The sequence below is a fragment of the Labrus bergylta genome, chromosome 3 (genome assembly GCF_963930695.1).
Source record: "Labrus bergylta chromosome 3, fLabBer1.1, whole genome shotgun sequence".
In the NCBI taxonomy this organism is placed as follows: Eukaryota; Metazoa; Chordata; class Actinopteri; order Labriformes; family Labridae; genus Labrus; species Labrus bergylta.
The window spans coordinates 32,592,612-32,608,942 of NC_089197.1; the positions used below are offsets into that span (position 1 = coordinate 32,592,612).

At 38.6% G+C, this 16,331-nt stretch overlaps 2 protein-coding genes across 5 annotated transcripts in view; one reads left to right on the forward strand and one right to left on the reverse strand.

Annotated features, from left to right (window-relative positions):
• itfg1 (integrin alpha FG-GAP repeat containing 1) overlaps positions 1–9,391 on the reverse strand; it is a 164,155-nt gene extending 154,764 nt beyond the window's left edge. The window contains exons 1-6 of the mRNA XM_020648569.3: positions 9,105–9,391; positions 8,861–8,945; positions 7,551–7,681; positions 5,644–5,701; positions 5,141–5,218; positions 4,918–5,012 (exon numbers count right to left, since the gene is read on the reverse strand). Of these exons, the coding sequence (XP_020504225.1) occupies positions 4,918–5,012; positions 5,141–5,218; positions 5,644–5,701; positions 7,551–7,681; positions 8,861–8,945; positions 9,105–9,282 (625 nt within the window). The 5' untranslated portion in view covers positions 9,283–9,391. The remainder of the gene's footprint in view (positions 1–4,917; positions 5,013–5,140; positions 5,219–5,643; positions 5,702–7,550; positions 7,682–8,860; positions 8,946–9,104) is intronic.
• A 402-nt stretch (positions 9,392–9,793) lies between these two features.
• Positions 9,794–16,331, forward strand: part of phkb (phosphorylase kinase, beta) — a 110,706-nt gene continuing 104,168 nt past the window's right edge. For 2 of the 4 annotated variants that reach the window (XM_065953174.1, XM_065953172.1), the window contains exons 1-3: positions 9,794–9,879; positions 10,976–11,090; positions 12,966–13,052. In XM_065953174.1, coding sequence (XP_065809246.1) covers positions 9,832–9,879; positions 10,976–11,090; positions 12,966–13,052 — 250 coding nt within the window. In that variant the 5' untranslated portion in view covers positions 9,794–9,831. Of the gene's footprint in view, positions 9,880–9,942; positions 10,055–10,975; positions 11,091–12,965; positions 13,053–16,331 lie in introns of those variants that run through there. The other 2 variants (XM_065953173.1, XM_065953175.1) reach the window with 2 other exon arrangements.

Consider the following 16,331-nt stretch of genomic DNA (forward strand, 5'->3'; position numbering starts at 1 on the left):
TCCCTCCACAGTTATTTTAGAGATCCTCGTAATGGTGATCTACACTATTGCTCCCAATTAGCAAAGTACCTTAAAAAAAAGATCAGCCTGAATATTAACATTTTGCCCAATCAGTTTCTTTGAAAAGAGAAAGTCCTGCACACTACTCTTGCTCAGCATCACTATTTATTAGAGAAACATGTTTCGATCCCTCTGGACCTTTGTGAAGTGTGCTCTTAAAATCAGTTTCTGTCAGATCCTTCAAGTTTTAAAACTTTTTCATCTTGCCCTGTTTATCCAACTTGCTTCTTTCTTCTTCTTTTTTTTTTTTAAGTACCACACGTTTTCCCCACAGCAACGCAAACCTGAGAGTCTTAATTAAGATGATAAAGATTAATGTGCATCCATGCCCTCATTTTACACTCATTAATATTGGACTATTCCAAGGCATCTTTTACTTACTATGAGCTTTAAAGTGATGTGTCTAGAGATGTCTTTAATAACTTTAAGTCAACAAACACTTGGGAATAAAATACCCAAAGGGACAAATAGATGCATACACACATGAGAAGTGAAGCAATGTGAAAGCTTTTGGAGCTGATTTCAGATGTGAACAGCTGCTAAGTAATGTACAGGGAATTCCAGTAAAATAAAGTGGGTGGCCATCTCATAACATATCAGTAGCTAATATTGCATGCAATATAATGTAGATGATGTAATGTAACATAAAGCTTGGCACTAAGTGGGGCCGTTAACAAGCTTAGAATTAGAAATGTTCAAATACAAGAGCCGTAGTCATCATCAGACTTGAGTATAAGTACACCTTTAGTACTAATGTGAACTAAATGATTGTATTTAACATATTATTAGGCTCAAATGGATGCAATATGATGAGGAATACTAGCTTAATAGCAATATCAGCAATGAGAAGCAAACTAGCGATAACTTGGCTCCATCAACAAGTTTGGTAGAAATACCATTTTATAACATGAAACTGCTTCTTTTTGTGTATAAGCTGTTCCTTTGAAAACAAATCAAAAAACTAAGCACGGATTCATAGCTTTGATTCATGTTAATCTCTCCACTAGCAGATTCTGTTCTTCTTTAAATGCTATAACAGCCATAATATAGCAGTTTAAGCTACTCTTTAGGAGAAGAAGGCACGAGTCATCTTTTAGGGACTTATAAATGATTGCATTGGATTGGGACATTGACTGGTGGACTGGCTGACACCAGATAATACATCGAAGCAGTTGAAGTCATTCATGATACTGCTGTTGGTATCAGAGCATCTTCTCATGTCTGGTTAAAGATGAGACAGAGGACTTGATGGTCGTTTTGCAATTTTAGTTTGCGGTCATTGTTGAAGTTGTAAATTGTGGAGCATTTAGACAATAATTTTTACTACAGATATTGAGGATGAGGTGAGTATATTTGAAACCTTATTGTGGAATAAATGTCAAAGACAAAAGTGCTCATGAAGACAATAATTGAATAGACAAATATCAGTCATAGTAAAACATTTTCAACCGTCATTTCCCCCACATGAGCTAACTAGCAGGACCCAGATTGTCTTTCATACTTGCTCCTTTCCTGTGTAAGCCACACTGTGATGCTCTAGCCGGCACCGCTTAGAGGAGCAGGTGGTCACAGCAGACAGTGAGCTGAGCCACGCTGAAGACTCTCCCCCTCCTCAAAGCCTTCCTCTTCCCCTTATCTTTTCCAACATCCTTTTCTGTAAAACCGTTCATCCTCTCAGAATCAGCTTTATTTTTACATCACTTCCTGCCCTCTGTCCTCTCTCTCTGGCTCTCCTCTCACTCCATCTGCATGCCCCCACAGATGTGGCAGCCAAAGAGTCAGACATCCACCAGATGTACAGCAGAATCTTTTCCTTTTTTTCACTGGCTCTCCTCCTAACACTTTTGTTGTTGCTATAGCACATTCACTGAAGGCAGCTGAACTCACTTAAGAAGCCACAAGGATTTAATGACCACTGCCCCTGTGCATGTGTGAGTGGGTGTGTACACATGCGTAGAGAGTAAAGGAAATAAGAAGTGGAATAATAGGCTTTCAAGGAAGTGAATGGCAGGCGGACATGCGGGCCGTCAGTCTGACTGACAGAGGTTGTAGCATGCTTGACAGAGCGGCACGAAAACCAATGATGCCCAAACAATGTCCAATCTGTATTAAAAACCGAAGCAGCAAGTATTGCTACTATGACTTCCTTAAATTGTCCACAAACAGCAGCGAGTTTATTGACTGCCCTAATCCTTAAACAGATTAAATATGAATGAAATATTTGCTCAGGTTAAACTGTGACAGACCTGGGACTTAAAGCACACTGCAAAAAAAGATGCCTGCTGAGAGTATGACATGACTAAATCCTCTGTGATTACCTTAAACACAAGGATTAGTTTCCAGGGGGAAATCAAATCCTCCCATAAGTCTAAGTGACAGCGTTACACTCGGTGGGCAGAGGGACAGACATACGATGCTGTAAAACAAGAACGAGGTGATTTCTCCATCCACTGGTGAAGAAAATGGCTCTTCCATTCTCTCTTAGTCAACTTGAAAATTGCTCATATTAAATATAGGTTTTGTTCTCTTAGCTGGTTCCTGGAGTTTCCTCGTGAGAAACTTTGTGGCCTGGATTTCAAGTTTACAAACAAAATACATCTGGGTCTTAGGAGGTTTAGAGAAATACTGCCATATTATAAAACAGAGGTCAGTACGGATAAAAGACCACTCTATGTATGTGTGAGTGAACAAGTCACACATACATACAATATTCTGAAGGCTCATTATTTACAGTTCCTCTTCGTAATTCAGGATAAGAATTTTTTATGTGGATTTAAAGTCACCCACAAGTTATATTTTATGCTGCAGGGAGAAAAAGGATGACTGCATTTCACAGTAAGAATGTTTTTTGACAGGAAATGATGAGGAGACTGGAAAGAAACTGCAAATTATACAGAAACCCACCTCGAGAAAAGTTTAAAAAATAAAGCAACTAAAGATGTTTTGAACTGTAAAGTTAAAGTTTCAGGTGTGTGAGTCCCACACAGATGGGTTTGTTAGCTCATTCTTAATGCTTTAAAAGTATAAAAGTAAAATACTGTGGGTAATTTGAATCCTGAGTAAATGAATTGAATGTGTTAAGATAAAATGTTCTATGAGAATAAAAAGTAAAAAGGTGTTGATCTTCAGAAATGGTTCCAATTAGGAATATGATATATGCCTTTATCTGTTATTCAGCAGTGATGCAAAGATGTGCCTGTAGTAGTTTATGGTTGAGTCATTTAGTTTAGGGTCAGGTCCTTTCCAAAAGGGGTATTATTACATTATTTTTACAAGCTCATCCATGTTTTTATGGGGAATTCTCCTAAACATCAAAAAGCAGCATGAATAGCATCACCTAAAGCAGACAATAAAGACAATAAAAGAAATTGACAGACTCAAGGTTGTGTAAAAGTTCATGTACTGTATCGACATCAACTATCAACTACTTGATGTAACCAATCTTCAACTTAATTGTCATATATTGTGCAAAATACATGTTACCATGTTTTTCTAACACTCATGTCCCTAGTCTGTCTATAAACCCCCCAATTATGAGAAAAGTTCATCCTCTCTGTCTTCTGCCTTTTCAGAAAATGTGTGCTCAAACAGGCTGTGAGGAGATTTTCCCTTCATGACATCACAAAGGGCAATAACCCCTCCCCCAGGTGGGTGACACTCCCACAGCTAGGTGTTTGCCCTTCAACAGCTAACAATAGGGCATGGAGCGAGAAAGCCCGAGCCACCCAAGCCCTTCCAGAGGGGGCGTGGTCAGACACAACTCATTTACATTTAAAGGTACAGACACAGAAACAGCCTGTTCTGATCAGGGCTGAAATAGAGAGTTTATAGGCATGATCAAATACAGGATCAAAGTGGATTTATAGCAAGAAACTTCACAGACATGTTTTGGGGGGCTCTGAGACTTATATAAACTTGTTGAAAAAGAGGATAATATGTGACCTTTAAAAGTGTGATGCATAGGTACTTACAGAAATGTGCTGAATTACACTCCTCTTAAGAAATGTTCTCCCTGTTTGCTTAATCTCACATTTCAAGACATTATTTGCAGTTGGATGTGGCTCAGTCTCACCCGTGTCTTGTTTATTTATATTTCTCTCCTTACGCATTAATGACACTTATTGATCTATATAGGGAAACACTGAGAGCCCATGGTGGATAATACACTTCGACACTAAAGAGAGTGGTGGGGATTAAGGTCTCAGTTTTAATTAATCAATAGCGCAATGTGCAGTTGAGAGTGTGAGGTGGTTTGGTTTCAAAGCTACATTTACTTCATTCACACAATATTCAATCCTGGAAAATTATTTGTCTTGAATTGGGACTTTCTTGTAGGCTTGCTGCTGAAGTCTATCATGCCTTATTCTTCCATTTTGAGATACGTTTGACCCTTTCTGTGATTTATGGAAATGTATTCAACCAAACAAAGAGCTCCGTATGTCATTTATTTATGAAATGTGTCCAGCAACAGTAACAATTACCTTTGTCAAATTTACTTCTGCAAAATGGGAATGAAATCAAAGAATGAGATACAGAAGAACAAAAAAAAGACTACCTTACTCTGGAATCAAACTCTGACCCCCTCGGGTATGTTCAAAATAAACTGCTAAAAAAACAACTTTTATCCACTGAAGCCGACAGTGACCACCTATGACATCCACTGTTAAAAACCAAGATGTTACACTTGTGTTTTTGAATGAAGCTTTTGCGACCATATTCCAAATGTACCGAGCTGAAGATACAAAGATTTGGTGCATGCAATTTGGAAGAGTATTCTGTGTGCTCTGAAAAAAATGCCCCAAAGCACTTCACATTTGTTCCTCATGGTTAAACATTTCTTATCCATCACTGACTCACCAGCAGTAAAGTCCTTGTTGAGGTCGATGAAGGCGTTGGAGTGAGGGATGCTCATCTCGACAGGTGAACTTAGTGCATTACGGCACTCTGGAACCCTAAAGAGGAGACAAACCACAAGTTAACACCTGGATGTGTTTGAAAGCTCCACGTACAAAGTTATTTAAGGAATATGAGCATCAAATATAAACATCTGTGATTCTCAGAGATTTGTTTAAATGATTACCTGTTGGTGAAATTGCAGACTTCGGTGGAATGGGGGCTTGTGACTCCAAAGATGTCTGGGATCATGTCCCCATTGAAACTGTGGGCAGATTGGTTTATTAAAACGTCAGCTTAGGTATCAGTGTGTTTGGTAAAACATCGACGTACTAGCAGCTAACAGCTTTTCAATATGTATTGTCTTAGGATGTTCAGTTTTTTGTTGACACGTCACAGGAGTGAAATATTGAATTGTATCAAATAACAGTTTTCCAAAGATGTTCACTTTGTGTTGATGAGAGGGCAGAACAAATGACATGCTAATGGTTTCCATTCAATACATTTTTTATATTTAAGTCAGAATACAGTACATACTTCTGGCACCTTTTTCTACATTCCAATATATGAATTATATAAATTACTTTTTTTAAGATCATGAGTTATTAGAAACATAAGACATTTGGATTTTTCTGTTACAGGCTAAATATCAACAGTAGAGTTGCTCGAGTCACTCAGAATGATACTTACTCCATAACAAGAGGTTGATCTGTAAAGGTCTTGTTCAGCCTGAGCCACCCACTCATATCTGCAGGAAAGAAACAGTTTCAGTTCTTAGTCTGATAAAAATAAGAGCTCGAAAATCAATGGTCATGTCAAACCAGGCTAAATACTTCTCTTCCCTTTTCTCATTCTTTGACGTTTCTTTTTGCAGGAAAACTGGACCATAAATGTGGAAAGTACAAATCTGACTGATGAGTTTCTACTTGTTATTTAAGTTTTGTTTTTGTCTCATTTGTCTTTAGTTTTTTTAAAGCATTTTACCAGTCAGCAGAAGTTAAGACATAATAAAGTGGTTTCTTGTTGAGGCTGTTACTCGAATAAAGAGGTACCAAAATACATTTAAAATGTAAAATAAAAGCTTTAAGAAAGAGGAAGGAAAAGAATCCCCAGCTCCTGCAACCACATGTCTGATATGTCTTTAGGCAAGACACTTAACCCCAAGTTGCTCCCGCTTATAAATGAGGATATATATGAGGGAGTTATTCACATCAATATGATGCTGTTCAAAGCCCCAATAATTTACTTTTGTGATGAAAGGAACAACTTATGACTGTGTACCAATGTGCTGTATCAGCACTATATACTGTCGACTATGTTGTGGCCTTTTCCCCACAGCTCACATTAGGACGAGTAAGAGTTGGGGGAAAAAATATTTGTTCTATTCATAATACTAATAGTGGCTCTATTCCAGGACTGCAATCTTTTCTTCTCTAATTGTTTTATCTGCCAAATATGTTGATGATTATTAGGTTCAATGTTGAGTCTACAATGTTAAAACCAAGCAGCAACAGCATCTCATTCAGAAGCTGGAAACAGCAAATGATTGACATTTTTGCTTGAAAAAAAAAAAGAATACTAAAACCATGAATCTATGAATATTTACTACCCCCTTCAGCTGAAAAAAACTGCCATTATTAATCTGATTACTGTCACATGTAAACCCGCCATGAAGGAAAAGCCTTAATGCCTTCTTTATAAAAAGGTCAAAGGGTATGAAAGTTATCATGTATAGATCGTAAGAATTCAGATGCCCATTAGTGACTTTATAATGTTAATTCAATCCAATTATTAGATGTCACACTGCCACAACTGTATTTTCACTATAGAGGAAGTAAGGCTCCTGACATGTGTGCTTAAATTGCAAGGACAGTTTCAATAACTTTACTGTAAAACAAATCAGAGTATATTTTTGTACTGAACATGAGCAGATCTTTTTAACTATTATTTTCAAAGAAAAAAATCTGATTAATATACGTTTTCCATATCAGTCACTTTTTTCTTTCTCCTGACAGGAAAAGCACAGGTGGAAACGATAACGTTAATGATGGCTCCACTCCTGAGTTTTCAACAATGCAGTTATAAGTGATGCTGTTACTCACACATGTGTCTGAGACAGTCGAAAAGCTCTGCTTTCAAAGTCTGCTCAGCTTCACTGAACATTTTCCCACTGATCACTTGCAGCAACAAGCTGAACCCAGCCCTAGTTATTTTAATCAACTGTCTATTAGAATAGGACTACAAAAAATGTGTTAACAGACCGTAAAATGACAAAAGTTAATATGATGCTGAGGACTGTCGAATTACATGTCACAGATAAATTGAGCTACCTTAAGAACCCCTTCATTCTTATATTTATATATAAATCTGTCTGAATAGGGATATAAGGCGTTACAGAGGGTATCAGCTGAGCCAGCGGGGGAGGGCAGAGCTGTGGGTACATTCATGTCCGACTGTGTGCGTTTCTATAGAGATATAGAGTTCCCACTTTGCTGTGTGAATTAACTCAGCCTGGGACACCAATATTATGCCGTTTGAATAAGACGTGATGACTGCTGAGCTCAGTTGCAATCTGAAAAGGGCTATAGAGTATGTACCTAATGTCTGGTTGTGCGCCCAAAAGATGAAAACGGTTGTCATCATGGAGTTGATCTGAGCTGTAAGCAGGACATCCATCTGGGAGTCTCCATCATAGTCTCCAGGAACCACACTGGTGATGATGGCATCCCTGAACAGAAAAATGGTACAATAAAATGAGAGTCAATGGTAGGGGTGTAAAGGTACACATACTCGGACCAGACCGTTTCGGTACAGGGCCTTCGGTCCGGTCCGCATGCGGACCGATCCGAGTGCGTGCGGAACAGAAGTGCTTTAATCTGTGTTCCCACACGGACCGCAAAGCGGAAGCACACCTCAGTGTGAAGGAAGTTTGCGGCCATGGATATGGGACACAACTTTTCGTTAGTAAATTGTAAAAAAGTTCAAACATAAACTGTGCAAACTGTGCAGATTACTAGTTCCTCGAGCCCTGTCGGTTTGGACAGTTTCATATAACCAGAATGGAATTCTTTTTACAGCTTTAACTGACTCTTAAGTTTCATTTTCATTTTCAGTGATGATCCCGCTCCTACAGCGCTGCTGCGCTAAAGGGGAGACGCGTCTGTGTGGGAGCATAACCTGCAGCATGATAGAATGAAACCCCCCCACCCCCCAAACAGACAGCCTTTTGTTAGTAATTCTGAATGGCCCAAAGCAATAACAAATGTCATTGAAGTTCTTATATCAACAGAGGGAACTATTAATAGTTCTGAGATGAAACTACACTGTCCCAGATGTGATTAGCTTTATGTGCTCAAAGGGCATTCAAAAAACTGTTGCCTTCATAAACTAACAGGTGGAAGTGTAATTTAAAAGAAATAGTTTTAGGCTATATTAATTACTTCATTTAATTCTAAAATGCTTTATTTCATTCATATCTTTTATTTATTGGTTGAAGGATGCAGCATAAGTTATTTTATTTTTCAAATGTTTAATTTCAAATGTTATTAAAAAGTAACCTGAGCAGGTATACAAGTCTGAACTGTTGATGTTGCACTTAGTCCAATGTGTAAAAGGGACATTTTAAGTGTTCCTAATAAAGAAAAAAAAAAGTGTTGCATCAGGTTCCTTTACTGTACCGAAAATGTACCGAACCGAAATGTTTGTGTACCGTTACACCTCTAGTGAATAGTGAATGTTTGCCACATGGTGCTCCTCTGGAAGAAAAGAACAAACACGACTAAACTAAGTAAACATAACAAACCCTGAAGCGTTAGTCAGCTCCTCAGTACTGACAGACACCGACATTACAACATGACGTGACACAAATCATTTGGGGGAAATAATAAAGTGTAATGTGGACATGTACCTTGGTAAAATGTCCTTGGTGATGTTGACTTTGGGTTTGAAGTAAGGTGCTTTAGAATCAGCAAAGAATATCAACACTTCAGACTCTGAAACACAAAGAATTAAACACAGGTTAAAATGCAAATTAAGCACACAGCAATGTTTCAGGCGTTTTTAAAAATATACAGACATGAACTTGAACTTGTTGTATTTTCAATGTAAATAACTTTAATTTAACATGAAGGAGTAATGAAGCTTTAACATACGCTCTCTGATAACGAAGATGTCTGTCTGTTTATCAGAGTAAAAATCACCAAACGCTGCCACTGTCCCGTAATTTTCTGCACCGAAAAGGTCAGTCGTGACATCCTGAAGGGCATATGTGTCATAATGCCCCGTCAAAAACAACAAAAATGACAAAATACTGAATTTAAACGTCCACATCCTTCTGCCAGGTGAGCTCCTTCACAACAACATCAACTGCGCTACGGCATCCAGCTTTACGGTAGCATGAAACAGCCGCTTCTTTAAAATTAATAAAAGCATTACGTGAAAATCAAATGTTCAGCTGCTACAGGCACTCTGTTTTTTTAATTTACTGGACATAAGATAGGTGTTACTTGTAGAGATAAGTATAAATTGTGTTAAAAAAGAGCTTCCTTGTTTACGTCAGTGTCGTGCTGAAGGTTTTGTTTGACGGTTGACAGCTGAATCAAGTTAGCGAAAGCTAGCTAGGACTACACCGGAAGTACTTTCATGTTGCTTATCTATCGTGGATGAAGCTTTAAATGTGTGAGTTAAACACACGATAACGAATATACGGTCATTATACCCGATGTTATGATGCAAATGTTTGTACAAAAAAAAAGAAGAAGGCGTGCCGTGTTTAGTGATAGGAGTTAAAGCGTCTGTGTTTTATTTTGAAGGGCAACAACCGGATATTATTTAACTATCTCACAAACTTGACACTTGTAAACATGGCGAGCCTTGCAGATGTCGGTTGGAAACTCCTGGAATTTAAAGCCCGATCAAAAAGATCAGGTCTGACTCATTTCTCTGCATGACATCGTAGCTGTAGGACTCGCCGTGGTTTGTTTTGTTTGTGCCGCTGCTTGTGAAAGAACTGTCTGCTTGTGCAGCCTTTGAACACGGTGTTACATAGGACTTCATGTGTCCATTTCATTTGCCCACTGCAGGGACGGTGCAGGCACGAAAGGTCAGAAGTGTAAACGTGCAGCACTCAGGGAGCTATTTTAAGAGCTTCTTGTTGCTGTTCCAACAAACCTATAGTGAACTGTACTGTGTTTACTGCATGAAGTGTGATGACTTAAAGGGGGCCTGTTTGTGACCCAGAGTGTTATTTTGTGGGACACCTGAGACAAATTGTTCACGTTATAAAACATGTCAGGCACTGCAGAGATGACAACTTCAGAACGACCTTTTATTTATCATCACAAAGCAAAAAAAAAACTTTATTTGTGTTGTTACAACAGAAAAAAACATGAATAATGATGTGATTTGGGTGAGAGAAAAAACATTGATAAATCATATTACAATTTCTGTGCAGGAATATAGTTTTGATGCAAGTAGTGATATTTTAGCATGCAAATAATACAATAATATTTGATAAATATATACATTTTTTTGGGGAAGAGGAATAGGGATTTATTTGAAAATCCCCCTTTTAATAACAGGTAGTGAAACTTTTTATAAAAGCCAGCAAATAATTCCTTTCTGGTCATAATTGTCAGTCCAAATTAAGTAACACATATATGTAATTGAATATGTAGTATGCATTACAGAAAAAACTTTGCATATTGCAAAAAACAATAAAAAATCTCAGTAATTTGGTATTTTGGCAAGAATATTCAATCAATTGGTTGTACTGCATCTTCATTTAGTGTAGATATTCCACTGAAGTCCTTATCACAATAACTCTCCTGTCATTTAGTAATTCATCATGACCTAGTATATCTAAAGGGTTAAAAATAACTGCCATTCTTAAGCTAAACAATGCATTGTAATATGTTGCATGCTATTCATGATCCTCATCACTCAGTTTAATTCATTGTTCAATCAAGCCGCATGTCTTTAATCTAACTCTGTGCCACTAACTCCTTCCTGTGAATTGCTGTAGATTTGTGATTTAGCTGAGAGAGAGAGAGAGACGGTTGGCCTTAATTTCACGTTTCGAGACATGGCCACTTCAGTGGCTACTGCTGCTCGGCCTCATCGGAAAATCAACAGAGTCGGTAAGTAGTGGCAGCAGATCTGTGGTAAACAATGCAGTGAGCCACTAGCAGAAGGCAAGAGAGTCACAGGTGGATTTTACAAGAAAGTCATCTCATTCTCTGGAAACTGGAAACCTATCAAAAAAGTCTTTACATAGTTGTTTTATTTGACAAAAAAATGCAAACAGAGGTATACATTTCTCCATTTTATGAACCTCATGATTGGAATTTTTTCTGAGGTTGACTGAGTTAGGGCCCTACCGATATTAATTTTTTGGGGCCAATACAGATATTGATATTGGGGAGGAAAACAAAACAGCCGATATCTTTCTTAAATCTATGTTCAATCTATAGAGATAGATAGATATAGATACATTTATTGTGTTGATCCTTCAAATGCTGATATCAAACACTTGTGGAAAAGACAAACAGTATTAGGAAGACAAGATGGTCACTGAACTGTAAAGTAACTATGCATGTATGTGCATCAGCGCCTTACACTCTGAGGAGGGATAATGCTTGATGTAATCCATGTAGGACACTCTGCTGGTGAAAGAGAACTGCTAGTGTAAAACAATGAATCTCATAATGAAATGCTTTTTGACTGGTGAATAAATCTAATAATATCAGCAAATCTGTGATAAAATTGGCTGATACCAATAGTCAATGGATATGCTAATATCGGACGATATTATTGGCTATTGGCTATTACTATTGGCTAGCCGATTAATCGGTCGGGCTCTAGATTGGGGGGCAACCAAGATCTCAATTAATTATTTTTTGATCATTAGACAACAAAACCCTAAGATCGTTGGAAAATCCCCTGTGAGTTCATACGGATGACTGTGTGTATAATGTTGGTTTAGCTATACTGAGATTTCAATTCCTTTTATTCCACAAGATGACCCAGGAGTGACACAATAAAAACGTACAGAGTTAATAAAAGCAGAGTGAGAACAGCATCTATTAAAGTCCTGAAGGTCTGCATCACTGAAATTAGCACCGCATTTGTTCTAAATGCTCCAAATAACCACCTCAGACATTTGTCAGATCCAGTGTTAGAAATTAAAAATTGGAATATTAAACTTCTTCGACGCTCTTTCAAAGTGTTATCTCTAAAAAGAGATGGATTGGCTTTGTCCCCCGCAATTTTTAAGCTGATGGAAATTATGCTAATTTCAGCTGGAATGTGAATTTTTCAGTACCTGTGGTATTGACCCAGGGTCGAACATATTAAAATGCAAATCTCAGCAAAGTGAAAAGTGTCTGAAAATAGAGAAAGTCTACAGATAGGGGGGGTTTCCCCTCAAACTCCAACTCGCTTTCTCGGCTCCGAGGAAAATGTGAGGAAATATCTGGCGGTATGCCACGTTAAGTGTTTGAATTTGAAGCTCCAGGCCTGAATTTTGTTTTGTGTGCTGTTGTGTGCTGTGTCCTTTGTGATGTGGTGTGGTGCAGTGAAACAACTGATGGCATGTGTCTGTCACTTTCTGTGCTCTTTTATTATTTCTTATTGTTGCTGTTATTGAATGACTGAATCTATTCACAAGTGACTTTCATTTACATACTGGAATAACTGAGAAAATGAATAACAAGAATTTAATGGTGAAATGAGATGACAAAGTAGTGAAGAAGTGACATAGTGAGACCTTTGACAGGATACCAACTCAAAGGTTTGTATTAATGAATGGTTCTTATGAGATAAGTCTGGACATATAGGTACCTGGAAACAGTCAGACATTCTTTACCTATTTCCACTTTTCCAGTTTGAGGAGAGGTTTTTCTAGGATAGATGAGTAGAATTTGAAATATATGTATATTCTTAAACTTTGTGGGTAATTGTTTGGAGCAGTATCACCTGTGAGCTTTGTGTGTAACAGGTGTGTCCTTCTTCAGGTTCCATCTATGAACCACTGAAGCTGTCCATTCTGCAGCGTGAGGATGAGCCCCTGTGGGAGAAGCTGGACCGCTACTACAATGCAGGTAAGTCCACTTTTTCACTTCTGACAACCTGCTAACAGTAAAATCTCCTTAGACTAAAAACTTAAAGGGTATAATGCAAAAGTATGTTTAAAAAATCATACAAAATACTCTACAGGGATAGACCATTTCACAAAAATATCCCAGCCATTCCAGCCACATCTTATTTATGCCACATAAAGTTGCAGTTGTTTGTCATAGCGAATATTCTGAAATTGCAGCCTTGGGTATAGTGATTACATCTCGCAGAAACAAAGTGTTGTTTGCAGAGAAATTGTTCTCGGCCTGGGAGAGAATAACAAGTCACAGAGGTTCTCAGGTGTTATAGATGCAAATCGGTCTACCCAGCATGCACTGACCTGAATTTAATTCCACACAAAGGTTCCCTGGCTTGCCTTGGCAGTTTGCGCTTTGATGAACGCAGCTGGTCGTGTTTGTGAGTGGGAAGACAGTGAGGGAACGAGTGGGAGTGTCTGCGTAATCTCACTAGTTGATAGGTTGTTGGGTTTAAAAAAAAAAAAACAAGGATATGGAGGATGGATACATTTTGAACCGTCTCCAGGCTGTTGTGTATGTTAAATCAATACTAATGTTTCAGATTGATATCAAAACTCCTCTGACTGTCTTACATCTACAGTTAGGAGTTTTTGTTACCAAAACTGATGATATGAAGCTGATGAATGTGACTGTAAAGGCTTCTTGGTTGGTATTTTTTATTGCCCATGACCGCTGCCACTGGGTCCCATACTGCTGAAGTCATTGTGAGCATGCAGACTGAAATGTCCTTTGTTTATTTTTCCCAAACAAAGTTTCCCTTTGAGTAGTGTGTTGGACTTGTAAAAGCAAGCAGGACTTTTCATTAAAAAAAGGCTACACACAGGAGCGTCGATTGCCTAGCGGTTATGTTGCACACCCCTTATAGGCTGTGGGTTTGAGTCCAAAAAACATGGTAAAGTATATTTTGGATAATAGGGGACCTTTAAATCTGCTGTGAGGATGAGTGTCCACATTAGATTAAGTAAAAAAGGAAACCAAAATACAGTTAAAGAAAACAGCTAATAACTTGATAAATCTGTAGGAGTTGTAGCTGCATGCGTTGCAATATACATTGGGATCATTATAAGATCCAGAGAAGGTGGAACGTACAGCTCAGCAGCCCGGTATATGCTGCAAAGTTTTTCTTTTGTGTTTGTTTTGCCTCCTGATGACAAACTAGATTCACACTTTAAAATCAATACAAGTAGAGCAGCAGAGGGGATAGGCCAAACACAGCACCTCTTCTGAGCAGATCCAGTCGGCTTTAGTGTGCAGCGATGCAGGATCATGCTTTGCCTCTGGCTGTGTGTGGCTGCTGGATTCTGGTAATACAGCTCAGGATGCTTTCCCCGAGGATCAGTGCTGATTCTGCCACCGAGGACACCAGCTTGGCTTTTTCTCGGTTTCTCTTGTTGAAGTGAACAGAAATGTGCTGTACGGTACAGCAGATAAATCCTTCAGCTCTTAGGAGGAATCCTCTGCTTTTAGTGGATTCAAATGTTTCCCCGTGTTCCTTCTCCAGACAGATGTGTCTTAAGTTTCTTTTTAATCAGCTACATACATTTGTGTTCATTATGTAGTTGTAGACATCCATAAAACTTGCATGCAGTTATAACTATTTGTATTCTGCACTGTCAAAAAGACACATCACAAATGTCCCTGTGACATTTAAGGGATCAAAGAGCATCCAAAAAATCTACTTCCCTCTCAATGCACTGACCTTGAACTGAGGTGACCTAAATTGGCTTTTTTCTTGCTGCAATTTGGTGGAAGTGCAGCTGAAACTCCCTTAAAACTAGGCTCCAGGGTCCTGCAGAACTTTAAAGTGAAAGCATGTAATTACAGATGGCCTTCAGACACGTTCAGGTGGGAATCTGAGTGGAATAAAAAATCACTGCTGCAATGACGGTCAGTTACCGGGTTGGAGTTGATTTGATAATCACACGTTTTACTCAATAGAGTCTGCATTACTACAGCATCAATGAAGTTGAAGTGTTGGGTTAGATATTAGATGACTGACTTGTTTTAAGCAGGGCTGGAACGATATACTCACAATGCATTGAATAGATACAAATATGGACAATTCAAATCGATTTGACAAAACTCGATTTTTTGCAATACTCTTTTGTGAATTAAAACGCATATAAAGTGTCACAAAGTCAGTTGTTGAGAAAACTCAGTGTCTTTAAAAGCTTTCTGTACGTCTATGCCAAAAACAAAGGCTTCAAATTTCCCTATTTGAGCTTCACCTGTTTCATCTGATTTAGGATTTGCTGTAAAAACGTTTTTTGTTTTTTGCTGTTGTGTGTATGTGACTCCCGGTGTTCCTGGAGCCAGCCTCAAGCGGACACTCCACGGACTGCAGGATTTTGCACTTCCGCATTGGCTTCATTTTTCAAGATCGGAGGTTGCCGCTTGATCTGTACATGGGGCTCGCAACATAACCGCTTAGCTATCCGGCACCCCAAGATAGCCCTCTTACTGGGACTTGAGTGTATCGTTAAATCCCTTGATCCCCGTGTTGTTTGTATCCATGAATGTGATTAGAGTTCATTCATTTTTTGATGAAGCTGAATGATGCTTTTTCAGGAATATAAACAACAGTTAAGACACATTTAAAGATTAACACAACAACAAACAAACAGAGCAAACTATTTAGTGTGTTTATATCCCCAGCTTTTATCTGAGAAAAGCCTCTCGTGCTGACTGATGTTTATGATATTAAAGTGACTGTTTCTGTAACACATCAAATATAATCTTAGACAGATACATTACATAAGGATCCTGAGCGGAGGAAAAGAGGGAAAACAACATTTTATTGAGACAAACGAGATAAATCCTAGCTGCAGGTGAGGATTCGGCTCAGGCGGCTGGATTTACTTACGACTTAATAAACTAGAGAGTTTGCCAGCAGTGTTTTGTTAACATCTGTGTGTGTGTGTTTCATTGTACAGTTTAAACAGAGCAAAGCGGAGGGTTGATGCTTCTACCCCAGGTGTGGATTTCAGATTGTTAATGCGTCCTGTGTGTCTGTGACTGTTTTCTCACATGAACACACTTTTGGGCAGATGTGACACAGCTCATGTGGTCTGCCCTGAAAAAAGACAGGGTGTGTGTGTGTGTGTGTGTGTGTGTGTGTGTGTGTGTGTGTGTGTGTGTGTGTGTGTGTGTGTGTGTGTGTGTGTGTGTGTGTGTGTGTGTGTGTGTGTGTGTGTGTGTGTGTGTGTGTGTGTGTGTGTGTGTGTG